Genomic DNA, 26,175 nt, shown 5'->3' on the forward strand with positions numbered 1-26,175 from the left:
GGTGGTTCAAACACTGAGTGTAAAGAACATCCAATTGGTCTCAGTTATTGGGCCAATCAGAATCCCTTCCAATCATATTGTTATTAGATCAATCAAATCATTGCATCCATTTTCTTAGAGAGAATACTCATAGCACCAATCACATAATTATCTCTTGCAATTAGCAGACATAAATATTTGTATAAATTCTTGTAGAGCTTGATCATAGAAAGATCAAGTGAACAACTTCTTTAATAAAACAATCTATTTATATTTCTTTTTCTGTTTTCTCTATTCTTATCTCTGTCTAGATTGGTTTCTGATACTCAGATGTTGGATTTATCACATATAAAAACATATTCATATTGAGATAGCATAGTAGCTATTATCTTGTCAGTATATAAAATATATATAACCTATTATATAATTGGGCCAATAATTATTATAGTTAGTACTGTAAATAATATCTTAAAGATTGTTAAGATAATTATATTATACTGCTAGGTAAACTGTATCAGAGCAATATAAAGCTAATTTAGTAGGAAGTCCTAAAGCTCTAGTATAAAAGAGAAAAGAATAGCTAAGAGCTAAAGAAGTACGATTTATGACTTGAGGTTATAAGTGTAACACTAAAACTAGTTAAGCAGTAAATATACTCTAATAACCAAATATAGTAAAGGAAGAAATTCTTAAGAAACTAAGATGTAATGACAAGAGCAGATTATGTTTTCTTATAAAAAAGAACACTTGTTATTTATGAATAAAGGACAACTTAAATATAGTCTCTGTTGTGGTGGTTGAAGTTGAAGAAGTTTTTAAGAGGAAGAATTGAAGATTTGAGATTAGGAATGAAGATTTGTGAGAACTTGTGTAGGTTTTGTTTATTGAGAAAGGATTTTATATCAAAGTTTGACCAGGTTCCTACATTGAACTACTACTGCTATTTATATTGTTTTGGATTGAGAAAATTATATGACTGGGGTCAGGTAATCGATCCTATCTGAGTCTTAATCAGAGCAACATAATCTTGGGATAATTAATGTATGATTAATTATATAAATGTGTATAGTCCCAATGAAGTATTAACATCGAAAGTAAATGTGTTTATGAGTTATAATTATGCTTATAATAATCCACTGCTGTATCTCATATTATGATGATATCATCATATGAAATATAATCACTATCATGCATGCTAAACCTGTGTGTTAAATAATAAAGTAATCGGTAGACACCTTTGACTGGAATAGCTGAGACCTTATATTATTTCCTTCAGACTTATTCTCAATTACAGCAGTAGTCAATACTCATTTACAACAGTCTCAAAGTATTTCTATACATCTCTATTATCAAATTTATTATTTTTCTATTGTTTTATATCTGAAATACTACAATACTAAATCAATATTAATTTTATATATCTTACTAATTTTATTATAAAATACAACTAGTTTTGGTTTCTAAAACTTTTAAAAACATTACTAAAAAAAATTCTTTATATTCTTTTTAATTTTTATTTATTTTTTATTATGATTTCATATTCTTTTTTTCTGTTATAAAATTATAATATTTTTTCTTTATATTTTATATCTCTTTAATATAATTATAAATTATATTAAGAAAAACAATTATATCAAAGTTAATATATTAGGAGTTTTTAATAGTTTTTTAAGTCTTTAATCTCAAGCTTTAAGTTTTAAAATAGTAGTAATAGTATATAAAAATTACTTAGTATTTTTGATTACTTTAAATGTTTCTTTCAGTTTAATTATATATAATAATATTATTATAAAGTTTAAAGTAATAGTTAAAAAGATAAAAATATATATATCAAAGTTTTTTTAGCTATAATTAATTTTTATCAATTAAATTTTACAATTTGAGCTCAAAGCTAAGATTCGAAAGCTTAAAAAACTGCTGTAACCCCCTATTATATTTAAAATTAAGATTCTAAAATCTGGTCTTTTGTAATATCTAAGTATAAAGCGTACTTTTATGTATTTTACATTGGTATGTAATTTTTAAATTGTTAACCAATCAAAGTAAATGCGTTAATAGTTCAATGGTAGAATTTCAGCCTTCCAAGCTGAAGGTCGGGGTTCGATTCCCCGTTGACGCATACATTTTTAGTTCTATAGACCTTTTTTAAGGAAATGTCGTGGCCGAAATATTGTCAATTAATCAGGGCGACGACTATATATAATTCTCTTTTAAGAACGTGGACCAAAGTGGTTTCTTTTTGCTCACAAGAAAATACTATGTAATATTTATTCTGATTAATTGACAATATTTCAAAGACAAAAATTTCTGCTCTTGGTTAGTCTTATTTTTACTGCCAAAGTTTAGCATCCAAATTGTTATTCCTTTAAGATAAGCTTTCAATGATACATATGTGTATATATTGAGCTTAATCTTCGTTAAGCAATACATATTACATTAATTTCTATTAAATATAAACCCTTTAGTATTTGTATTTGTATGTATTAAAATTTAATGTATAAATAAAAGTTATTAATTTTAAACTACATGTATTTGTAGATATTGGTTGGCAAAGGTAAAAAGTAATGAAGGTGATATAAAAAAAAGTTTAAAGAACATTTCTAATTGGACATTTAGTTTCATAAGCTCTCAATATATATGCTTTTTGTTACATATATGAAACTAATTTAGCTTTATTAAAGCGTGCTTAGAGCATCCACAGCAGTATGTGGGAATTAAAAAAATAAGGGAATTTGACAAATTATTTAGATTTTTTCATCCACAGTGGTTTTGCTATATGATGTGTGAAACTAAAATTTTTGTGAGAAATGTTTAGCGAATGTGGATGTTTCGAACTTTACTAAAACCTTTGGCAATAAAAATTGAAGTCATATTTTAATAAAAATTGGAGACATTCTTTGATAAAAATTGAAGGCAGATTTTGATACGAATTTTGAGTATTATTTTCTTTATACCTAGCTTTACTCTTTGAAATGAACAGCAATATTTTCCAATCCTCTACTGACAATGTCTCTTCGAGTGAATCTGTTTCCACATCTACCAGTAGCCGTAATGCCAATTGGAACTACTTGGAGGACATTCAGCTTTGTAAGTCGTGACTGGCTATTTCTCAAGACCCAATAACAGGAAAAGATCAAAGAGGTACTACCATGTGAGAAAGAATTGGATTGAACTATCTTGAAAACATCTATCTGAGCTGTATGTTCTGCTCTACTAGTTCTTTGACATCCTGCTGGAATCATATACAAAGTAAAGTAGTAAAGTTTTGTGGCTGTGTGACTCAAGTTGAGCGACGTAATCAAAGTGGGGCCAATGTTCTAGATATGGTAATATCCTAGTTAAAAATTTGGTTAATTTATTATTGATGTCTAATCTTTATATATATAAAAACTAGATTTCTGAAGCAAGAATTCTGTTCAAGATCCAAAACAACAACAAGACATTTAACTTGAATCATTGCTACTCCGTTCTTTCTCTTGCTCCCAAGTGGATGAACCGCTTAAAAGGTTCAACAAGAGGACAAGGAAACAGAAATCAGATTGTTGTGTCAATCACTCCGTCCGGTGGGAATGTTCAGGGGAACAATGAGATGTCTTCTCAACAAGGGGTTGTCCGTCAAATAGGTTGCAAACAAAGCAAGGCCAGATCCCAGGGAAAGAGAAAGGTCCAGGAGGCTCTTTTTGATCTGGTGAATGATCAAAGAAAAGTTCAGCGTTCTGGTAGCGGAAAGGACAAAAATTTCAGAGAGATGCTGGACATAAAGTATATCATGATGGATGCAGACACTATCAGCAATCCAGTAAGACGCTGCTGTGTTCTCTTGAAGCAAAAGCAAGCTCTGCGCCGAGCAGAAGAAGTAGAAAGGGGTTTTGAGGATGAGGATGAGAGTAGTGATGATGAAGAAGAAGAAGAAGTTGAAGAGCTTCAAAGTGGTGAAGAATATAATTTCTCTGATGAATAAAATGTTTTTTTTTTTGCACTTTTTTAATGTAAAACTTTATTACACTATTTATTCATTCATTATTTCCTGCCATACTCCTCAAGTTATTCACAAGGCTTTTTACTAACTTGGCATGGTTGATTCGGCTTGTAACTTCACCATATCTTGTGACAAATTCAGAAAAGCTTCCTCTGGTAACGTCTTTACTAGTCGCTCTTCTACTAGCTCTGTCTGATAATGTCATTGCTGCCAAGCTTTGTTCATAGACCATGTCCAGGCCATCTACGCCACGTTCGTATTCTACTATCATGTTATATAATATGATACATTCTTTCATTATCATATTTAAGTCTATAATTCTCCACAACTTTGCAGGAAGCTTTACAATGTTGAATCTAGCCTGCAGTACTCCAAAAGCCCGTTCAACATCTTTTCTTGTGGCCTCTTGTTTTTAAGCAAACAGCTAGATTATAAAATTTGAAGTAGCAAATTTTAGTAAAGATAAGAATAAATATAAGAATACACAAGTATATGTTACCTTTTCCTTTGCTAGTACGGGATTTGATATGGTTTTTATCAATCTTGTATAGCTTGGGTAAATTCCATCGGCGAGATAGTACCCCATGTCATATGTTTTGCTTCCAATGTTGTAATGCACAACAGAAGCTGTCCCTTCAGTGATTTCTTGAAAGACGTCAGATCGATCAAGAACGTTAATATCATTAAGGCTGCCAGGGAGCCCAAAGTACGAATGCCACAGCCAGAGGTCTTGAGAAGCAATGGCCTCAAGAATCAAAGTTGGCTCATGTTTACAGCCAGTGTACTGGCCATGCCAAGCCGCCGGACAGTTTTTCCAGGCCCAATGCATGCAGTCTATGGATCCTAGCATCCCTGGGAACCCTCTTTCGGCACCAGCTGCCAGTAGCCGATCCGTATCTGCTTGATTAGGCCTTCTAAGATACTCATCTCCAAATACAGCTGTCAATGTCTTGCAAAAGAGTTTCATACTTTTTAAGACAACAGTCTCGCTCATTCTCAGATATTCGTCAAGTGAATCGGTAGACGCTCCATAGCAGAGCATACGCAGTGCAGCGGTAACCTTTTGGAACGTTGCGTATCCAAGTACCCCAGAAGCATCTCTTTTCTGGACAAAATAGGAGTCTTGGTTCTTTACTCTTTCACAGACCCAAAAGAAAAGACCATGTCTCATTCTAAACCTTCTTCGAAAGATTTTCTCGTTGTAGACAGGATCTGCAGCAAAATAGTTGGAATACAATCTTTCATTGCCTTCAATGCGTCTTCTGTTTATACTCGTCCGAGTTGAAGGCATAATGGCATCCAAATTGTTCAACAAAAATACGTTGCTTGCTGCCCGTCTTGCGTCCCCTTCTTTATCATCATACAAGTAATCAAATAATCCAAAATCTACATCTGGATTGTTGAGAAAGTACTTGTATTCTTCGACATCAGAGTCTTCGTTCAGGTTGATTGTATTTCGATAAGCACTCATGGTGTATAAGATTTTATTGTATTTTGATAATATTAAGAAAGAAACATTTGATTTAAGATTGATATTTGAAATGTTTATATGTTGCTGATAGAAATATTTCAATCCTAACGTTAAAAAAGTCATGAAATATTTAGTTTGGCAAAACCGATGTGGTTGAATTGAAATTTCTATATTAAATTTGTTTTTTTATTCCAAAATACACATTTATTTTCCACATACCACTGTGGATGCTCTTACAACAATTAATAAAACAGTAAATTTAATATTACCATATTTAATTTTTTAGCGGTTTGTCATAGAATAGCTAGGTGTACCAATAAAAAGAAAAATATACTAAAAGGTTTTGGAATATCTAAAAACCTCTAACGATTTTATATGTCAAAGACACAACTGAGCTTATCATTCTGGTATATTTAGAGCTAATTTCTAAATGAGTAAATCCAAAGTTTGCCTTTATGGACTAAAATATCGTGGGGTTTGATAAATGGGGTTTTCTTTTAGGAAATTTCACAAAGGGAAGCACATTGTTACAATAGAAGGTAATTGTAGTATGTCTAAATTTGGTGAATTAGATTAAAAAGAAAGGATGAATATGATTATCTTGGATTCTTAGGCGATCTGGTCAATGCCAGATCTAAACCAAATAAGAATCATACAAGAAATACTATGAGGGTGGGTTTTGAAACAATAATAAGAAAATACAACAGTGGACAAATAAATATAGAATATATATATAAAAAATAGATTACGGTTTATGGGAGATAGAGCATTGTTTATGTGACACACCAGATCTCAATCTTTTCAACGCCAAAGTCACCATGCTTCTGCCGGCTTGTTTGCCGTACCAAGTGCAAATCATCGTCATCAATCATCAAAACCATCTCCTCTTCCTCATCCTTGTATTGGAGACGTGTTGATGGGGGTGCTCCAAATTTCTCTCGTACACGGCCCAAAAGTTCATTAAACGTGATTGTGTGCGGAACGAGTAAAATGCGGGTGTCTGTGTAGTGTACCTTGACTCTAATCTTAGTATTAATTGATCCCTCTTTCAATGTAGGCGTTGATACTGATGCAGTGGGTTGAGGAGGGTGAGCACGTATATTCGAATAATCGTTGTTATTGATTTGGTCATTTCCGCGCCTATCATCTTCTAACGGTGCTGTATTATTACTGTTAAGCCGAGGTCTAACACGATCTTGTTTGTTGTCCTGTGTGTCTATTGTCGGTAGAGATCCATACATCTCGTCCAAATCAAAATTGCCATAATTTGCAGAAGTGTCGCCATATTCGTAGCTTGCATTATGTGGAATTGGTGGTACAGGAGGGGGTGAATATCGATTAGCTTTGTGACTTTTTGTTGAACTGCGCCCAGAAGATGAGGAGTATCTTTCTTCGTGTGTAGATTCAAATCCACTGTCTACCCTACGGCCATCTGCACGCTGACGAAGACTGGAACTAAAAGACGAAGTAGATGATATAGATGGATGAGGAGAGTCAGCCCATTCTTCAGTTGAGAATGATCCAGCGTTCGAGTCGTTTCGCTGTCTCTCAATGGGACTATACTGTCGTGTGTTTTGTTTTCTGGGATAATGGGAGGATACTGAAGAGACTGGAGTAGGTGGTGGTAATTGATCAGTGTAGATATGTGTTGCCATCTTAGGCCGGCTGCTTTCTCGAGCTATTGCTCTCATTCCATGTTCTGCAAGAGATGATATCACTGGAGGTTGCTGAACTTGTCTTGGCGCAGCCTGGGCACCAGGAACTCGTTTCTGGAAACGTGCGTCTGGTAAGAGGATGGAGTTGTTGCGTTGTATGGAGGTGAGAGCTGTTTTAAAATTTTTGTTGGGAAGAGATAGTTTGTCCACAGCCGCAAACATATTAGCATTTTGAAGCTGGCGCATTCGCGCTTCTGATGGTCTATAGAGTACACCCGGAGGAATTGAGAAAACTGAGTATCCACGGCCACGGTCACGAACTGCTTGATCGATAACATCGTGTTCCTCCGTCATTTTTGCTTTTTGTGCGTGATACAAGTCGGTCAATCCAGCGTCGATCTTTCCGAGGTAGAGCTGACAGACACCACGATTAAAGAGAACTTCACAGGCGTAGAGACGAAAAGCTAAGCCGAGCTGAGTATAATTGATCATCTCATTACCGCGCAATCTCTGAAATATTTATGAGAATCTACAGTGGTGAAAGCAGATATTGTACTCTATACAGCTAGAAATACCACACACACACACACACACATATATATATATATACATACCTGGTAAGCATTGTCGAAATCATGCATTGCAGCCTCCATATTATTCATAACAAACTGAGATACACCCTTTTGGAAATAAGCTACTGCAAAGTATGCATCCATACTGATTGCTCTACTATATGCTGCCAGCTAAATTCATTATTCGTAATAAAGGAGTGAGGACTTGAGCCATTGTGAGAGTGAACGGGTAATATAGTGTACAACACTGTACTCCAAATTGGTGGACGTATCACATTGTTATGTACCCAAACACAACTTACCGCACGTTGATGATCATCCTCAATAGCAAAAATTAATCCTATATTAAAATGCATTTTCGCATTATCGGCCATACTCTAATATATTGGGTATGATTATATATAAGTACTCGTAGGCCCTGTATGGTTTATATCCTTTGTATTTATGAATGTTTGTTTCAGAAAGTATACTCACGAGAAAACTTTGTACAGCAGTCTCATAATCCTTGCTATCAAATGCAGCACATGCATTCAGCCATTGATCGAGTTCGAGCTGATGAGTGTAGGGTTGGCAATTAGTACTTTCATTCGCATGATTAGAAACTATAGAACTTGCCTTGAACTCCATTTCGAGAGGCTGGACAAAGTTGAGAGGCTGAACAAAGGGGAAGGGGTAAAGAGAGGGGAAAAAAGGCGAGTCCTTTCTATTTACTTTTTAAGGAGTTATACATGTGACTGACGAAGAATCCATCGCAACCCTCTGTCTTTTTAGCATATATTTTTCTCTAGTTTTACACTGTAGCTTTACCTCAATTTTTTCTTGGCAGATATAAACCCAATAAAAATATAAGATAAATCCAAGATAAAATATATTTATTATTATTAAAATATCCTCATTATCATTATCTGTAGTGTATCTCTGATATAATATGGAAGTATAATATGTTTCTATAGATTTATTGTTTTTTTTTGAAATGTTTGGATTTAAATCTTCGTAATGAACATCAAAATAACATGTCATTTATTTTTTTAGCCGCTGTTATTATATCCTATGAACAGTAATGGTTGCCTACGTGAAAATAGAGCAGACAGCACTAGAACTCTATATGTATGACTGACTTGGCTGAAGTTATATTGATCCTAAGAATGAGTATCACTTTCATAGCGTATAATACAATTGCAGGTGTGGCGCAAATTGCAAATCACCGAAAACAATTGCGTATAAGGCGTATGTCATTAGAGAGGCCATGCTTGAGATAAAACCTTATCGGACGCATTCTGAGGGTCTCTTTCCTTTTTAGTCGGAGACTATGAAGTAGGAATCAAACATCAATTAAGTTTAAGAGTTCAATTGCTTATCTTTACTGTTTATTTGATCAACTCTATTAAATCAATGATATTTTTCAGAAAGCCAGTCAATAAAGATATCGTTGAATTTTTCAAAAACATAAATTTTGAGTGCAGATACTGTATAGAACATTAGGAAATTGTATTTTTTTGCATTGATATAAACATTTGGAAACCCAGCACTGGCCAAGTGGAGGAAATTACTGCCAAGAATTACCACATGTTAGGGAATTAGGGTAATATATTGACTACTATGTGTAAGAGCACAACCACTGTCAAAACACAATATAGATCCAATGAAGTTTCTTTGACTATTTGTTCCTTTTGAAATGCTTATTTAAGCAGTCTGTACGATATTTAATCTTATAGTTCTAATATGTTCCCAGAGACGGAATTGGTTTATTTAATACTTTACAATATGTGATTTCAGTGTTCTCCGAGCTACTCGAATCAATATTCAAAACTCTTCACAGAAAGTAGCACATGTTTAAGCAAGGGACTCACAGGATTTATTAAGCCCTACGTAGAACAATTCACTGTATTAAGTAGCTACTTGCTGATCATTGACAGCTCATCCCAGGTAATCAATTCAATAATACTTGGTAAACGGACTGCTTACAAGTTGACTATTATAGAATATATGTAGCTAAAATATATTTAAGGTGTGATATTGAAATTCGAGTTGACATTTACCAACCATTAAGAATTAGTGCAAAAACTACACTAGTATAAGCTACAAAGACAATTATCCTGCGTTGACAGACGTAAAAAAGAAGATAATTAAATACTAATATCTTACCTGCCTTATCTGACCCATTTATAAAGACTGATTTTGGCGAAGTCGAAACCGCATTTAATGCAAGTGAGATCATATTATATACCAATGCTTTATCAATATTAAATGACAAAGGCTCAGATAATGGAATTAAAACAGCCTTTAGGCAAAGATCCTTTTGTTTGCTTACCAAATTTTGTAGTTTATATATACACTTTGGTTTAACACGTTAGGTACTTGTGGCAGAATAGGCCCATTGAAAGATGCTAAAGACAAGTAGTTGGTATTTAGGTCTCTTTAAACACCCAACAAACATCTGTCATATGTTTCCTTTCCAAGCTCCAAGGAAGGGTTGTTATCTTGAAGTATCTCAGTATTTAAACAATCCTTTACTACATTTCTTTTATAAGCAATACAAAGAGTAAATTTATTATAGTCCATAAAAAAACAAAATAATTCCAAAAATTTAACCTAATTCGGATGGGAGAGGATAAAATTCTGTTTCTTCCGAGTAAATGCCTACACGCTATTTCACAGCGGGTACTGCCCATAGACAAAGGTATCAATATTGCGTATCGCCTGTTTTTGATAGTATTACTGGCTGGCAGGGTTTCGGAAATAAGTTTATAGGCAGTTTTCAAGATGCATTTTCAGACATTGATATATTTAATGGCCTTGGTGTAGTATAAATAAGAGTATTCTCCGGTAAGTCTCTGGAGGACGAAGTCCGTAACATTACAACTTCTGATCTTGGTAAATAAGCTTCTTAAAACTGGCGTCTTAATATTCCAGATGGTATTAATCTGAATTTACGAAAAATACAGCTCTTTATTACATTATATATTGAAGCTCTATTATATAGGCAAGATTAATTTCTTAACATATGAGCTAACTATGTGAAGTATTAAATATACTTGCTACTTACAGTTTATTCCTAATTAACTGTCACCACAGAAACATTAGAAGCTAAATAAATTTTTGCTTCTGTATGTATTATTGATTATTGGCCAGTCTAACTTGTTTTCTCAAATCGGAAGCAACTTAAAAATATATTAGAACAAGCAAAGTTACTCCTTTTACTGGTAATTCATATGTTACTGTGCTTCCATTCTCAATTTACCAGATGTTTGAAAATACTAACCATCTTTTTGAATGGTGTTGGACATTTGTGTGAGGTTAAATTACCCAAAGAAATCAGACCGAGTTGACCAAATTCTTGAAAACAACTTGCCCAGCTTTTTCAGAATAAATTGTCCACTTTTAAGAAAATAGTTTGGCCAATTATTAAAACGACTACAAAGGTTCTTTATTCAAGAATCTAGTAAATACATCGAGTGAGTGCTGGATGGAATTTTGTATGCGTTCAACAGAAAAATTTATCCTCTCTGCCTTAAATAACTTGCGAGTGTTTCTGCATCTGTCAATTCACCTCTTCTGATGCGGTCCTTCAACACTTTCCAAAAACAACTCGATAGGAATGGATTCAGACGAATAAGGAGGAACGTATAAGGCTATAGCTCTTCTTTAAGATGGCGTGGTAAAAAACATCAAAGAAATGGATCGGGACATTATCCACAGACGTAGCGATCTCTTATTAAGAACCAAAATATCAGAGTCTATGAATCACAGTTGCACTCTCGACATTCAGTTTACTGTCATGAAGATGGCAGGTTAACACCAAGAGACCATCAACATCAGAGACATTTATGCCTGATCCATATCGGCAAGAAATTACAAATCAGTAAATATATTTATGCGAGACAATAAAAGAAATAGCCACAGCAGTATCACTATTTTATTTGAAATAATCACCTCCACCACATTTTTACCTTTCACACATAAATGTCTTAAATTTGTATTATATTGAAATTTATGATTTGCGTTTGAAGATAGGTTGTATAAGCAGTTATTTAGATTATGTCTAGAGTAAAATACACAGCTGTAACTGACCAAAAAGAATAGATGTACACTTGGTAAACAAGTGTTAATAACTAAAAAAATTAGTGGACGCCGTATCAGTCAAATACCATGAGTTTTGATGCACTGTTTGTGTGTTTTATATCTGAGATCTGTTCGTATAGCAAGTCAATACTACCCGTCACACATAGCAAGTAAGTAGAGCACTTTTACTCCACGAAGTCTAAATAGGGAACAGTCCCCTTAACGAGCAACTATCAAAAAATAAAAGCGGCAAGGAAGCCATTGTTTACTCGTCCAACCAACACTAACCACATAGAGACCATATAACTTTGCAGTACCTCCACAACACATGGAACGCTGTTACAGGGATAGAGTTCATAAAGCAAAAATAAACTCTGATTAGCTAGGATATTTAAAACAAGCTTTGATTAGTTCACGCAGTGTCACCTCTAACAGCGCTTGAGGAATAACGGGGGGTAGTATCCCCACCTATCTAAACAAGCAACCACTTCACCCATTAGTCGCTGTTTCCCACTTTCTTACCGAGTAAAAGCTATCACTAATAGCAATGCAACACAGACAAGACCCGGTAATACAGCTACTATTTGGTTTTGCAAAAGATATTTTTGGTACTGATATCCAAGAATACGAAAATTTCTTTGTGGTATTAAAACAAATCTGTAATCAAGCAAACTCTCAGTTTTCCAAGGTAAGCAAGAGATTGTTAGAAGATGTTAAGGACCCTGGATCAAGTTAAAGGACGGTCATATGCTTGGATGATGGTATCCTTTATGTGAATGAAATATGTCGTAAGCACCATATTATAGCTGAACCTTTGACCACTTCATTGGACTCATCGTCAGTAGGCTCCTCATCGTCTTCCACATCTTGTCACTACTTTATCTCTGCTCCCGAACACAAAAATCTCAATTGAGTCTTTATTGATTCGGTTAGAAAGCATCTTCAGGATAAAATGAAGTGGGATTTTTCTTACAAATTAGAAAAGATATTGGTCTCTTTAGCAGTTACAGCAGTTCAAAAAGTGCAAAGTATGTATACTTTTGTGAAAAGTCCAGCGAGGAATAAATCATATTTTTTTATTACCAAAATATTCTATATAATATATCTCATATGAATAAAACAATTTATCACATTCATCGTACAGTATCAAAGTTTATTTTACCAGATAAGTCAAGTGGGGCAGTTTGTTTAGGTGAATCAATGTTAATCCTAAGCAGCAACACTTGAGGGGTGAAGATTGATGTTGTATACACTTATAAGCTTACATAATAATAGAGATAAGTTAATTATATATCAACGATCTGACAGCCTGAGGGTATACTTTAAAAAAATGATACCCATACTTTTACTTTAGCGGTATTAAATAAAATAAAGATGTTACCTCTCAAGCGCTGTTAGAGGTGACACTGCGTGAACTAATCAAAGCTTGTTTTAAATATCCTAGCTAATCAGAGTTTATTTTTGCTTTATAAACTCTATCCCTGTAACAGCGTTCCATGTGTTGTGGAGGTACTGCAAAGTTATATGGTCTCTATGTGGTTAGTGTTGGTTGAAAGAGTAAAAAATGGCTTCCTTACCGCTTTTACGCTTTTTTTCTTGTATGAGACAAAGTTTTATTATTAAATTGCCCAAAAACAGGTCGTACTTCCTAAAGAAGGAGAGGTAGATGCCTGGGGAGAGATTTATGAACACACAAAATGTGGGGACTATGTAGTAGTAAACGATAAAATTACAGAGAAGAGGGAAACAAAATTAACAGAAGAAAAAGAATGAAGAGAAGAAATAATACAGGAGAAAGTAGAAAGTAGATGGAGCACAAGAGTGAGAGACCTAGTCTAGGAGATGGGAAGACTGAAAGAAAAATTAAAGCGATTTGTTTACAGAAACAACTACATTGGCAGGAACAAAAGGCACATCGTCAAAAATTGTGCGCCAGTACACTTTCCACACTGCGGCAAGAACACCATCCAAAACATGATATGAGTCAATATGAGGAGGGGAGGGAGGGAGGGCGAAAGCATAAAAGGCACGAAGGATTGTGGACGGTCGGGCTTGCCAGTGTGGTATCCACCTATTCATAGTCATATTCCAAACTTGCCAAACGAAAGGACACTCAACAAGGAAATGTTCAGGAGTCTGGTTAGAGTGACCACATAGACGGCACTTTCCAGGACACATCATTTTGCCCTGAAGGATTAGAGAAAGACACCGTGAACCGGACAGGGAGTCACAATTGATTAGTCCGGTTAGATAGAAACGTCGTGCCCCATCAAGGAACGTCGTGCCCGTAAGATTCCAGACTTGAGTTTTTGGATACTTTGTTCGGCTAGTTAGGTCAAAATAATCATTCCGGTACATTTTTTCTTTCAAAACACTAAGGCTTACCAAAACCACTTGTCGTTGATGCCTATACTATTTAGACGCCTCTTTAACCAAGTTGAAGACTAAAGAAGCATATTTCTCTTTCGAAATATTGTATTTCGTATCACCATGGGTGATTATGTTGAAGATACTGAACATAAGTAATACCGTTGGTACCGAATATACTTTTATACTATTCACATAGAACAGTAAGAACCCATTATCAAGATATATTAAAGAATTCTTAAGAACACACTCGTTTTTATTAATTATATATAACGTGACTTGATATTTAACACGTCCAAAAGTCACCTTTCAAGGCGAAAAAAAAAGTGCTGATAGATTACTTACTCATCACATTACAACCAATCCTAATGTCTACAAGCAAACCTTCTCCTACAGAAACCCCAGCATCCACAAATGGAAAAAAACAACCCCCGGTCATTCTTTGCATCGGAATGGCAGGTTCAGGCAAAACAACGTTTATGCAGGTGCGTAGCTTGATAATCATTGCTTGAATGGATCGCATTATCTAAAACCATTACACTTATGTTTTTTAGCGTATAAATGCTCATTTGCATGCCAAGAAGACCCCGCCTTACGTGGTGAACCTTGATCCTGCAGTTGGTAACCTACCATTCACAGCGAACATTGACGTCCGCGATACCGTAAACTATAAGGAAGTTATGAAGCAGTAAGTATATTATTACTTTAATTTGTTGTGTATTGACATTTCCCCCAAAAAAAGGTACAACCTCGGACCAAACGGTGGAATTCTTACAAGTTTAAACTTGTTCACCACCAAATTTGATCAAGTATTGGATTTAATCGCCAAGAGAGCTGACAGCGTTAGGTAAACATAAACATAAACGTAAAGAAAATGAAAAAAGCTCTTACTGACTAATCTACGATCTTAGCCATATCCTGGTAGATACACCTGGACAGATTGAAATCTTTACCTGGTCAGCATCTGGCTCTATTATCACTGATACTCTTGCTTCAACCTATCCTACTGTTATTGCTTATATTATTGATACACCCCGTACTACTGCGCCTGCAACATTTATGAGCAACATGCTGTATGCATGTAGTATTCTTTATAAGACCAAACTGCCATTTATTCTAGTATTCAACAAGACTGATGTAGTCTCCCATGAATTTGCTGTCGAATGGATGACTGACTTTGAAAAATTCCAAGAGGCCTTGAGTCATGATACTACATACATGAGTAGCTTGATGAATTCAATGAGTTTGGTCCTCGACGAGTTTTACAGTCACCTGAAGGTGGTAGGTGTATCTGCAGTGACCGGTAATGGCGTAGAAGATTTCTTTGCTGCTGTAGACGAGGCAGCAGTTGAATATGAAAGGTAAACTGGTTTGAATGATAAATATATCCTTGCTATACAAACAGACACAAATATACCTAAAATTTATCTTTTTGATATATACACGTATATTCAGGGATTATAAGCCTGAAATTGAAAGAATGATCAAAGAAAAGGTATATAACAGTTAAAAATAACAATAATCTTTCACTTGTGTATTGTTATTTAACGCTTTCATTTATTTGTGTAGTTGGAAAAAGAAGAAAAGGAAAGACAAAAACAATTGGATAAGTTGATGGGAGATATGAAGATGACCTCTGGAACTGAAGTTCCTCTGGAAAAAACAGGTACATGATACAAAAGAGGGGGCACACAAAAATAATGAGGAGAATCTAACGTATATCATTGGTATAGATGAAAAATGGGAAGAGGACATGGAGGACGAGGACGAGGACGATTATGACGAGGAAGAAGATGGTAAGTTGAAAGAACAAATAGGACAACTTGGAAAAAAGGCTTACTAACATGTCCTAACCTTTAAACAGAAAATCCCTTGCCTGCTGCATCAAAGTATCCCCCCTCAATTTCGCAACAAAATGAGCAGAAATTCAAGTCTTGGTTATCTCAAGCAAACAATACCGACGCATAATAAAAAAAACAAACAAACAAACACTGGGTTAGATGAAGAACAAATATATAAAACCTTATAAACACCAGTCTTGTACAACCAGCAATTGTAATTAGGGGAGAATATAATGACAAAATAAAAGCCATAGAAGCTTTTATAATAAGTAAAAAATAAAGCATAAAGAATAATAGTAAAGAAGGGGGAGAACCCTATTATAACGATTAAAGGCAAAGGTAACACTATACTTCACATATATTCCTGGCTTAATAATATAATTTATTAGATCTCTCTATTCTGGAGACAATTGACATAACGTGTTTATATAGTGCAGATTGCATAGTCGATTAGCAGGAAGTATCTTGTAACTATTAGTTACAGTAACCTTTTGGTATCTTTTGCTTGTTTGTTTGTTTGTTTGTTTGTTTGTTTTAAAGGGAATGTTAAGTACAGGAAATGCGTACGGATATATATATATAAATGATAATGATAATGAGTGAGTGGGCGAGTGAGTGAGTTTGAAAGCAAGTATGCCGATTATGTGGATTTCAAGTATAGTTGGATTATAGCTTAGGAGATGTCGGAACTGAAGGAACTGCGCGTGGTGGAAACGAATGTTGACGATTCAAGAACCGTGCTTGGGCCAGCGACTGATATATCAGGACGTATCTGGCCTGGTACTGGACAATGAGGACGTGTATAAGGTGATGCAGAATGAATTCTAGTGGACAGCCGGTCGAGGAATCTAGTTCCTTTACCAAGACTGTATTCGCTTGAATCACGTACTAAATTATTGATTGGATTAGATGGTCTTGAAGAAACCAAGTTCATTGATGATTTTGAATAAATAGAAGCCAGATCCCGGATAGAACTTTCGGGTGATCGAGTATAGGTGGCAGGATTAATATTGTAAGAAGGATTACTAGAATTAGGACCGAACGATTCAATAGTACTTGATGTGGTTTGTCGTTTCTTGATTGTTCTGACTCTCTCCTGATCTTCATAGTTACTGGATTGATCGTACGAAGGTCCACTGGTATAATGTGTATCTATTGGATTAGGTGGAGCGACAGAAAGAGCTGCACTATGTCGCTTGCGCATGTAGGAGTTGGAAGAAGTGTGTTTCAGAAGCTTCTGCTTCCGAGGAATTATCTCTGAATTAGACAAGAGAGAGGGTATTGTGTCGGTGTGCCTGATAATGTCACCCGCAGAAAATGAGAGGAAGGAGGAGGATGAGGAGAGTCTCTCCCTTCCAAGACGTTGATTTTGATTATTCAACCGCAAAGATCGGAGAAGGGTTCGAGAAGGCTGCTGGCTTATCCAAGAATCATTTCTTTCGGGTAAATCTTGGTCAGTATCTGTATAATTCGACAGACCGGAAGGGGAGTGTGGAATAGAGTCAAATAAAGGGTCGTAGCCGAAGCTTTCAAACGGATCTCCAGCTGGGTTTTCTTCTGAGCCACCAAACGATGCTTCTGACACAATGCTAATACGAGGTGACATACTGACAAACATATCATCAAAATTGGCCAAATCAGTCTCGGACTTGAGAGCAGGGACATAGTCTGGTTGAAGTTTCTGCTGGATTACATCTTCCCAATCCAACGGATCGAAATAAGAGTGTTCCTTAATCCGGTCAGCACCATCAATACCCCACCCGAGACGCTTGTGAACATCGCGTGTTAGGAGCTAAGGAACACAAGTCTGGTTATTCATCGTTTCTCATCAACATTCCAAGGAAGCTTACCCCAGAAATAAAATCGCGTGTGACTGAATCAAAGTGAGATGGAAACTCGAGCGAGTCCTTTATTACACGATCATACATCTCCGCATGTGTCTCTGCCCAAAACGGAGTCTGTTGGGGGGTTTGAGTATGTCATTAGCCTTTCGTATATCCCCTTGGTACTTGTATTCCAATAGACTTACAATACCGGCAAGCATTTCATAAAGTAGGGTGCCAAGACTCCAGAAGTCAGCAGCATAGGAGTATGGCTCTCCAACAAGAACCTCTGGAGCAATATACTCAGCTGTACCGCAGAATGTTTGAGTAGATGGTACTCCACTCTCTTCATCAACTGGATCATCTGAACTGAATATTTTTGATAAACCAAAGTCTGCCAGGACAATGTGACCATCCAATGCAATCAATATATTTTCAGGCTTAAGATCTCTAATATATTAAAGTACATTATTTTCATTCATTCATTCGTTCATTCATTCATTCATTAATTTATTCATTCATTTGATACTGTGGTCATTATTTGATACATTACCTGTAAACTATCCCATGACCATGGAGAATAGAAAGTCCATGCAGAATTTCTGCAACATATAGTCTAGCACGCTCTTTGGAAAAAATAGTGCACAGAGACATTTGGGTCGCAATGTCGCCACCTCCATAATAATCTAATACAAGATACAGCTGGGATGGCGTCTGGAAGGCATGGTGAAGAGTAGCTAGAAAAGGCTGACCCCGTAAACGAACCAAGATATCACGCTCTGCCAGAGTGTGAGTTACTTCCTTCTGTTGAACAACCCGTTCTTTCTGAATTGCTTTCAGTGCATAGAGCCGAGAATTACGATAGGAGCGCACGAGAAGAACCTATATATATGGAAAGTTAGCTCAAGCGCTTTAGGGAAAGGAGGAGAGGGGAGATATAATAATAATATTTTTTGAATTCATTTCAGTACCTTGCCCATGCAACCCTTTCCTAGAACCTTAAGAAGGTCAAAATCATCAAGAGAAACTCTTGTTGGCGATAAAGGAGATTGAATCGAATCGGACCGAATCGAAGGTGCGTATGCGTCAGTGGACTGACTGGTGTAACTTTGAGAGTGATCGGTGTACTGAGTAGACGGGCTAATCTCACCTGAAGGTGCCGTTTGTAGCACAACCATACTATCTTCCTCCCTTTGAACACTAATAAAATCACGCAGGATAGATGAAATAGAAACAATAGAATGTTGAAAGCAACAATTAAGATAATTCTCTATTTTATCTGCGTTGGATTTCTTGTTAAACGAAAGTAAATTTCGAATTGATCGACGTTTGACAAAGCAAAGTGTTGTACTAGGGTTACTTAAGGCAGGAAAGGGAATTTTGGATTTTGGGTAATGGAGTCTTATCTATGTATCCTATTGTTAAATGAAAGTAATTTTATTTTTCTCAAATACAAACAAACAGTATAAGTTACCTTTTTGTGGAACTCTATAAAATCAAATTGATACCGAATAAGAGACACAGTATAAGTAGGCATTCGAATAACGATATTAAAGACCTATTTAAAATAAAAGCACAGTAAGTAATAATGTATTAGCCAGTGATAATATAGACCCCTAACCGATAAAAGATCATTTTCGACTTGTAGTGTCGTCTCGAACGCAAAGACTGATGGCTTCGCTAACGAGCTCGGCATAACAAAGGTGTAAAAGATATATATAGAGAAAAAGAAAAGAAAAAGAAAAGAAAAAGAAAAAAAGGTAAAAAAAGAAAAGAAAAAGGAGAGGAAAGAGAGGTTGAAATAGTTTATTGTCAAAGGTAAAATAAATTATATTCAGTAAATATAATCAAATCGGTTGCTGTACTTTAACCAGACGCTTCCTCCTGGTGCTCCTTCCATGTCAGCTCCTTGCAATAGCCTCCTCATGAATGCCTGTTCTGTTCGAGACCTGAGAGTAAAATCCCACGTCTTGACTACGCCATCGCACGTTGTTGCCATCATTATTTCCTCCGAACGACTCACTTGAACCTCATGAAGATTACCTTCCACGTTTAATGACCCCAAAAGACTGCCTTTCCAATCCCAGATATTGAGTTTATTATTCAGTCGAGAGCTTGTAATGATTGTCTCGGAAAGAAGAATAATTGTACTCGAGTGACTCTGATGAAGTTCTTGCTCGTATGTCTTGTGCTCTGTACTGGTAAGCCTTTCTTCGAGTAAGATCATTTTTTGAGTTTCGATATTCATAACATAAAATGGCCCAAACACAGATCCAATGCCAATCGAACCATGACGGAGAGATACAGTTAAGACCCCCAGGTTGCGATCCTGCTTAATGGGTTATGAAAAGGCAAAACAAAGATACACAAGAAATAAACAAAATAGTACAAGTTATGCATTACATGTGGGGTAAGTGTTCGAAAAGATATTTTTTTCTGTGCCTCCTGAGCAATCTCACAGAGAAAGCATCATAGAGGATCTGCATTCCCCTCTACCTTTCTATCTGCTTTTAACAAGCCAATTACCTCATAGAAATGTCTAAATATCCCCTCTTGTTCCCCTGTTCTTAGATTCCATTTTCGTACAGTGTCATCAGAGCCGCCACTCACTAGAAAATAATCTTCGATAGTAATGGCTAAGCACACACAAATGAATTAGAGGATGCACATAGATATTAATGAAAATTAAGTAAGATAAGACTTACAATTTACCCAGCCAGCATGACCTCGTAATGTATGTTTAAGCACAAGAGGACTATCGGTGTCTTCATATACATCCCAAACCTTGATTGTCGAATCGAGTGAAGCAGTTACAACGACTTTATCGTCAGTAGCAATGATACATGATATCATGTTTTGATGACCAGCAAATGTTTTGATAAGCATATATCCGTTCAACATACGCTCCATAACCCATATTTGGCCTTTAACTCGATCCAGTCGATGACACCCAACAAGAAGTCTCGTCCCTGAGACTGCTACAGAATGCGTATATGGTACAGTTCCACAGCTCATAGCATCAGGTCCAAAAGGAGCCACGCATTTCTGCATGCAAGCTGTTGATGTATTTAACGTGGTAGAAACATACTGCATATATTCGCTCATGTGGCTATCAAGAAGTCGAGTGTGGGCTAGGTCGTGCTTTTGTAGAATTGGTGCTTTTTGGTCTGCTGTAAGTTGCGGATGATGAGAGTGAGACTGGTGTGTATGTTGAGCATCTTCAGAAAGAGACCTTGGAGATAAAGAGTACTCATTGGCACATAGATGTCTCCAATGCCTTTTGGTCCAGTAGGTTGCACGCGGATCTTGAGCTGATGGCTCAGTTCTGTAGCACTTATATGCAGTATCAAGTGCTGTACGCCACAACATTTTAGAGTTGGATTGGTCTAGAGTGATGTATATTTGTTTGTTGAGCTGTCCAAATACGCCCAGGGACTGTGGTGAAATGAGGGCTATCCAATGGCCAATACAAAGGATGAGTTCTGCAGGAAGGGTCTGGTAATACGGATTTAAAATAATAAGTGGCTCATGTATGCATACAAATAGATGCTATTGTACCTTACCGTTAATCTATCTTTCTTTGATCGCATTATCGCTTGATATCTTCCAAGAATGGTTTGATATATCGAATTGTTCTGTATATAGCCACCACGGTATTCTGCCAGCTGAACCAACATCTTATTAAGAAATACAGCCTCCTCTTCATGGTTAATTATGGTCATTGTAAATTGTATGCTTTAAAGATAAGAAAATAATTAAAACATATGAAAGCAAAAATAATAAAAAAAATAAAGGTCTTATTTAAGTGTTATACACTTGTAAAGTAACACCCCCAAAAATTTCTGTTTTTAATTCCGAATGAGGTTATTCCTTAGCTTTTCTTTTTAAAAGTAAATTTACCGCAGAAATTTTTCCATTTATTTAATTTCGGCTAAAACACACTCCAACTTCTTTATACTGTAGATTCCAAGAAAGACTACTAATTATTTAAGCTTAAAAATGATTAAATACATATGTACAGGATATATATATATTAAAAGGCCCTATTCTATATTTACTTGAAATCGAAATCAACGTTAACAACTAATATGTAATTTATCTTCCCGAGGCTTAATTATAACATTACTTTAAGCACACTTGTCACATTACTATATATAATGTCTGGACCAAATAATTCGCAATCCTAAAGAATAAACACTTTCTCAAAAAGAGAATTAGCCTCAAGAACACCATAATCGTATTAGATCCGGACGAGATCAAGACTAAACAATGGTCCCTAGTTAAAGCGATTGTTATTTAATGTTATTTTCGCACCATCGCATATAATCCAGTACGGTGGTTAGCATTATACTCTTTCAATACAAACGCGGTGTGCTTGCCCCGGGTTAGAAAGTATATAAGTATCTGTAAATGGCCAGATCTGTAGCCCACGAAAATCCCCGTTAAGTGTACAACATTTTCTTCGTGCTTCTCTAATTCTATCAAATAGCATTATGCTTGCCATCGTCGTTCACTACAAATATTGGTTTATTTTATCGCACAGACCTAATCCAATCTACAATAATAACTAAGTGCTTACTTAACTCTAGCTAAAATCAAACTTTTATTCATATATTTATATACCAGTTTTGAGTTATTAGACAAGATGTAAAAAAAAAATTACCTGAACTATCGATCACTTTTTACAGGTAATTCCGGTCAATAACATTCAATTATTTCTTGACCGCCCCCAAAAAGCCTTTTGAAAGGATTGCATCTAATATTCCAATATAGAGTTTCTAGCAGTACTAAATCTAATTGACTTTCCAAGCCTTGTCTTCTAAATATTTTCAATTGTCTTTTTTTTTCGACAGTACTGCTTTTCTCCAATGATGTTCATGTAGTTTATAATATCAGATGTAGTATGTTTGGAATTAAAGAGCCAAGACATACTTAATCAAAATCTAAGAATCTGGTGGCTAAAATATCAACTTTTAGCTGTTTTATTAATTAATGGCAAAAAAAAAGAATCCTGGGAGGCAAAACAAAAAGGTCTATTTTTGGCTGTAGCAATAGCCAATTCTCTCGCTATCTATTTTATTATAGTGTGTGGTTCCTGTATAACCTGCAGGGTACTCAAAATTAAAGTAGCAGAAATTATTGTGGCGAATCAAGATTGAGACTGTGAGACTGCTAACGACAGGAGTTCAACCAAACATCAAGGAAAATCAAGAAATATCGGACATGTGAGCCTATCACTTTGAAGTTCTTCAACATGCCTAAACCTAACACTCTTTATACATTCCTGGCTCTATGTGGCGGTATGGCTGCTGGAAGTACAGTCGTCCACAAGGTAATAGACACAATTATATAATTCTCATCCTCTAACTGTAATTTAATTGCTAGATCATGAAGCCTGATTTGGTAATGCCTCATGTTGATTGATTGTTTTGTGCTGTTACTTATCCTTGTTATTGTTTATTTTCTCTCTCTCTCTCTCTCTCTCTTCGTCTTCTTCTTGTCTTAACAAACAGTCTATTCCAGTACCTCAGCGACCTAAAAAAATCTAACAGAGCGCGTTGATTTGGATAAAAGAAAACGAATTGACTAGTTTAAGGAGATTGATATACATCAGATATTTGATATATTAGATTTATTCAACTCGATTAAAGAAAAAGTAAAATATCATGGTTTAAACGCGAACCCCTTATATTATTTTATATTTTTTTTATATTTGTCCCAGTTAAGGGCCATTGTAAGTTTGCCAATCATACCCCTCGAAAAAGGCACATCTTTTAAAGATATATATCTCTCTCTCATGCAAACAAAATAAGTACTCTAAGCAAAATAGCAACAATTTTCTTGGATTTCCACAGCCCCCATTTCATTTCGCCTACAATTAAAGTGCTTTCTCAAAATAATAGTAATAATACGCATAAAGTATTTCGCATGATATTGTATTTCTTCATCTTGCTCTTCGATCAAAGCCACGAAAGCGACTGACATTTCATTTATTAAACACAGGGATGAATTGTCATCTTTACTTTTTTTTAATAGCCAGAAAGGCAAGTTTACTCGTCGTCAACAACAGTGGTCTCGAGACCTATCATAAAAATAATAAATATAAATAAAATAAGTTCAAATTTAACCATATTTCCTTCCTTTGACGATTTCACAATTTCTCCAACTTACCCTTGAAGCTGGCAACGGGAACGTAGGTGACGTAGGAGTAAAGCTTATCCTTGGCATCCTCCTCATCGTTACGCTTGCGGGCAATTCTGAGGCGGATACGGTGCTCGATGTGCTTAACACCACGAGCCCAGAGAGCCTTGTTGAGTGCGGGGTCGATGCGGACATCCTTGGTGCCCATAGCCTTCTCGGCGAAAGCCTTGATGGCCTTGACAGCATGAGGAGTGCGCTTTCTCAAGGATCTGCCAAAGACATGCTTGTGCATGTGGATGGTGTACTCGCGGGTAACAACGTCAGCGAGGGTGGAACGCTTGGTGGTCTTCTGGTCCTTGGCCATCTGAATAACGTCGAATGAGCATCGGTTGGTTCATCCATCCATGTACTGCTATTTGTCGCTTTTAATCCCAATCCAATTACTTACGGCTCTGGATAGATAAGATGAAAGAAGGAGCTTCTTTGGGCGAGTGTCTCCAGGCTTCTTTGCTTCGAGCAGCTGGCAAGTCCCGGCTTATTCGGACTATTTTACATACAGACACCGGGGGATAATTCGATGTTACAACCGGACAGAGTTTTGTAAGAAGCCGGACTGTGTTTAATCCGCGGACCGAAACAAACCCAATCCGGAAGTCAAACCACAATTGCCTTCTTCACCAATTCTCAAATTACCTTGATCTCACCAATTCTTGATATAATTTCAATACAGTCTCTCTCTCTATATATATATTAATGGGTGCATAAAAAGAATATTCATAATCTGCGGCCTTTTTTTTCAATTAAAAAAATCAAGCTATTTTGAAATCTTTATTAATATTGATATAAGGAGATCTTTGATAGCATTACTTTACTAGTCTTATGTAAAGTTTTTTTCTTTAGTGGAGTTAGAGGGATACATATGGTTTCAACTGTATATATACATTATTTTAAAGTTCAATATTAAAACAACCCTTAAATCTCCAAAAAGCTCGCCAAAATATCCTATGAAGCCTCTCTCTTTTTCATCAGTGTGATCAACTATTTTAGAATGTAGCTTTAAATATTATATCTAGAAAGCTCTCTTATCAATACTGTAACGTATGATTCGATTTAATCTCTATATTCGGTTAATTAAGTTGTGTTTCCAATGTTTAATGGCCTTATAAATGTGTGCTGTATAATAATAATAATAATAATAATATTTGATAAAAAAAATACCAACAACTGTAAAGTAAAGCCTGTTTGCCTGACATTTAGATTACAATCTTCTACAGTACTTTAAGCTTAGATTAATACTTTTCTTAATTTAAGATATAGGGCGTTACTTAGCTATACGGCGATCCCAATTTTTTTTTGTTGAATGTTCAACCCACGCTTTACAGTCTTCCATTGAGGATGCTGCTTTTTATATGACTTGATTTTAAACCATCCTTCTTCTAGTGTGATCAAGAAGGGTGACTATGGTGGAATTAACAGCGGCTTAGAGCCTCTGCTACTGCTGGTTAACCAACTTTTGACCATCCACAGCTTCTTGTTTGATAGCTGTTAAAATTACGTATTCTTATGCTCTTTTTTTCTCTTCATAAAAAATCGTGATTTTCATCAGTCGCAACCACATATTTTGTACCTACCACCAAAGTTCAACTAAAAAATTGCAAAGCTCTAGAAAAATTTCATCCATTAAGCGATGAACATGAAGTGTGCTACTTAAATGTCCCCACAATTCCTGTAGTTGCATCTAAAGTTCAAATTTCATAATACACTGTACTTTCCGACATGATATTTTTGCTACCTCTTTTTGCTCTCAATTTAGATTTTATCACATACTCGTCAAATCTACGATCAAAATAATTCCCTTCTTGTATTTACTATGGGCTCTCATCTTTAATTATATCCCCTTTGCCGCTAACCAAATTGCAGCTATTGCCATCTTAAACATTCGACAACTCGAGCTAGAAGGCTTTAAACAGAGCACACCTTAATATCTTAAATACTTAGCCTTTGGACATATAATTTCCTCAATAAGCAATACAAAAAAAAACTATGGGCTCTCTCTCTCTCAGATTTTTACTCTAATAAACGAGAACAAGAGACTGACTTCTATGTTTGTTTTATTTACTTATCTATTGTATAGTTAAATCTCACGGCAAGAAGAAAAAATATAGTTTATGATATCATAAAAAAGAGGCCAAAGACTCAAGGTGTTTATCAAATATTTACAAAAACCTTTGTACTAGTCTCCTTCTACAATCGAATTTGTTTATAGCGTCTTGGTCAAGAAGTGG

At 35.7% G+C, this 26,175-nt stretch overlaps 8 protein-coding genes and 1 non-coding gene across 9 annotated transcripts; 4 read left to right on the forward strand and 5 right to left on the reverse strand.

Moving 5' to 3' along the window:
• Positions 1-827: 827 nt before the first annotated feature.
• Positions 828-3,940, forward strand: PHYBLDRAFT_171158 (hypothetical protein; the record flags this gene model as incomplete). The annotated part of the gene is made up of 6 exons (XM_018436531.1): positions 828-965; positions 1,774-1,779; positions 2,277-2,295; positions 2,518-2,533; positions 2,670-2,682; positions 3,374-3,940. The coding sequence occupies 6 exons, from the start codon at positions 828-830 to the stop codon at positions 3,938-3,940; spliced, it is 759 nt and encodes a 252-aa protein (XP_018288445.1).
• PHYBLDRAFT_t189 lies at positions 2,028-2,098 on the forward strand. The gene has a single exon. It is a non-coding gene; the product is annotated as a tRNA-Gly (tRNA).
• Positions 3,941-5,861: 1,921 nt separating the features above from the next.
• On the reverse strand, positions 5,862-8,321 carry PHYBLDRAFT_79899 (hypothetical protein). The gene is made up of 5 exons (XM_018443523.1): positions 8,272-8,321; positions 8,131-8,208; positions 7,959-8,033; positions 7,699-7,827; positions 5,862-7,594 (listed from the first exon to the last, which is right to left on the reverse strand). Exons 1-5 carry the CDS (start codon positions 8,281-8,283, stop codon positions 6,203-6,205), a joined length of 1,686 nt encoding a protein of 561 aa, XP_018288446.1. The 5' UTR covers positions 8,284-8,321; the 3' UTR covers positions 5,862-6,202.
• A 3,944-nt stretch (positions 8,322-12,265) lies between these two features.
• On the forward strand, positions 12,266-12,945 carry PHYBLDRAFT_70674 (hypothetical protein; the record flags this gene model as incomplete). Its single annotated transcript, XM_018442314.1, has 3 exons — positions 12,266-12,406; positions 12,656-12,746; positions 12,863-12,945. 3 exons carry the CDS (start codon positions 12,266-12,268, stop codon positions 12,943-12,945), a joined length of 315 nt encoding a protein of 104 aa, XP_018288447.1.
• Positions 12,946-13,581: 636 nt separating this feature from the next.
• On the reverse strand, positions 13,582-14,076 carry PHYBLDRAFT_171161 (hypothetical protein; the record flags this gene model as incomplete). The annotated part of the gene is made up of 1 exon (XM_018436532.1): positions 13,582-14,076. One exon carries the CDS (start codon positions 14,074-14,076, stop codon positions 13,582-13,584), a length of 495 nt encoding a protein of 164 aa, XP_018288448.1.
• Positions 14,077-14,442: 366 nt separating this feature from the next.
• Positions 14,443-15,595, forward strand: PHYBLDRAFT_135099 (hypothetical protein; the record flags this gene model as incomplete). The annotated part of the gene is made up of 5 exons (XM_018429695.1): positions 14,443-14,570; positions 14,640-14,773; positions 14,828-14,932; positions 14,997-15,446; positions 15,541-15,595. Exons 1-5 carry the CDS (start codon positions 14,454-14,456, stop codon positions 15,593-15,595), a joined length of 861 nt encoding a protein of 286 aa, XP_018288449.1. The 5' UTR covers positions 14,443-14,453.
• A 1,904-nt stretch (positions 15,596-17,499) lies between these two features.
• PKB1 (serine/threonine protein kinase AGC family) lies at positions 17,500-18,927 on the reverse strand (the record flags this gene model as incomplete). Its single annotated transcript, XM_018439861.1, has 5 exons — positions 17,500-17,718; positions 17,777-17,884; positions 17,956-18,199; positions 18,303-18,631; positions 18,721-18,927. Coding segments are annotated over 5 exons (1,107 nt in total), but the record flags the coding sequence as incomplete, so codon positions are not given.
• Positions 18,928-19,532: 605 nt separating this feature from the next.
• On the reverse strand, positions 19,533-21,471 carry PHYBLDRAFT_182374 (hypothetical protein; the record flags this gene model as incomplete). Its single annotated transcript, XM_018438608.1, has 4 exons — positions 19,533-20,081; positions 20,276-20,385; positions 20,455-21,244; positions 21,313-21,471. The coding sequence occupies 4 exons, from the start codon at positions 21,469-21,471 to the stop codon at positions 19,584-19,586; spliced, it is 1,557 nt and encodes a 518-aa protein (XP_018288451.1). The 3' UTR covers positions 19,533-19,583.
• A 2,199-nt stretch (positions 21,472-23,670) lies between these two features.
• On the reverse strand, positions 23,671-24,254 carry PHYBLDRAFT_135106 (hypothetical protein; the record flags this gene model as incomplete). Its single annotated transcript, XM_018429696.1, has 2 exons — positions 23,671-23,831; positions 23,921-24,254. 2 exons carry the CDS (start codon positions 24,252-24,254, stop codon positions 23,800-23,802), a joined length of 366 nt encoding a protein of 121 aa, XP_018288452.1. The 3' UTR covers positions 23,671-23,799.
• Between the last annotated feature and the right edge of the window lie 1,921 nt (positions 24,255-26,175).

The sequence above is a fragment of the Phycomyces blakesleeanus genome (genome assembly GCF_001638985.1).
Source record: "Phycomyces blakesleeanus NRRL 1555(-) unplaced genomic scaffold PHYBLscaffold_18, whole genome shotgun sequence".
NCBI classification, from domain to species: domain Eukaryota; kingdom Fungi; phylum Mucoromycota; class Mucoromycetes; order Mucorales; family Phycomycetaceae; genus Phycomyces; species Phycomyces blakesleeanus.

Bases quoted from the DNA above. Each gene is read 5' to 3' on its own strand.
- PHYBLDRAFT_79899 (XM_018443523.1), bottom strand. The intron at 8,034-8,130 runs GTGAGTATACTT...CCAATATATTAG, and splicing joins CTGCTGTACAAAGTTTTCTC to AGTATGGCCGATAATGCGAA. The intron at 7,828-7,958 runs GTAAGTTGTGTT...TAATGAATTTAG, and splicing joins AGGATGATCATCAACGTGCG to CTGGCAGCATATAGTAGAGC.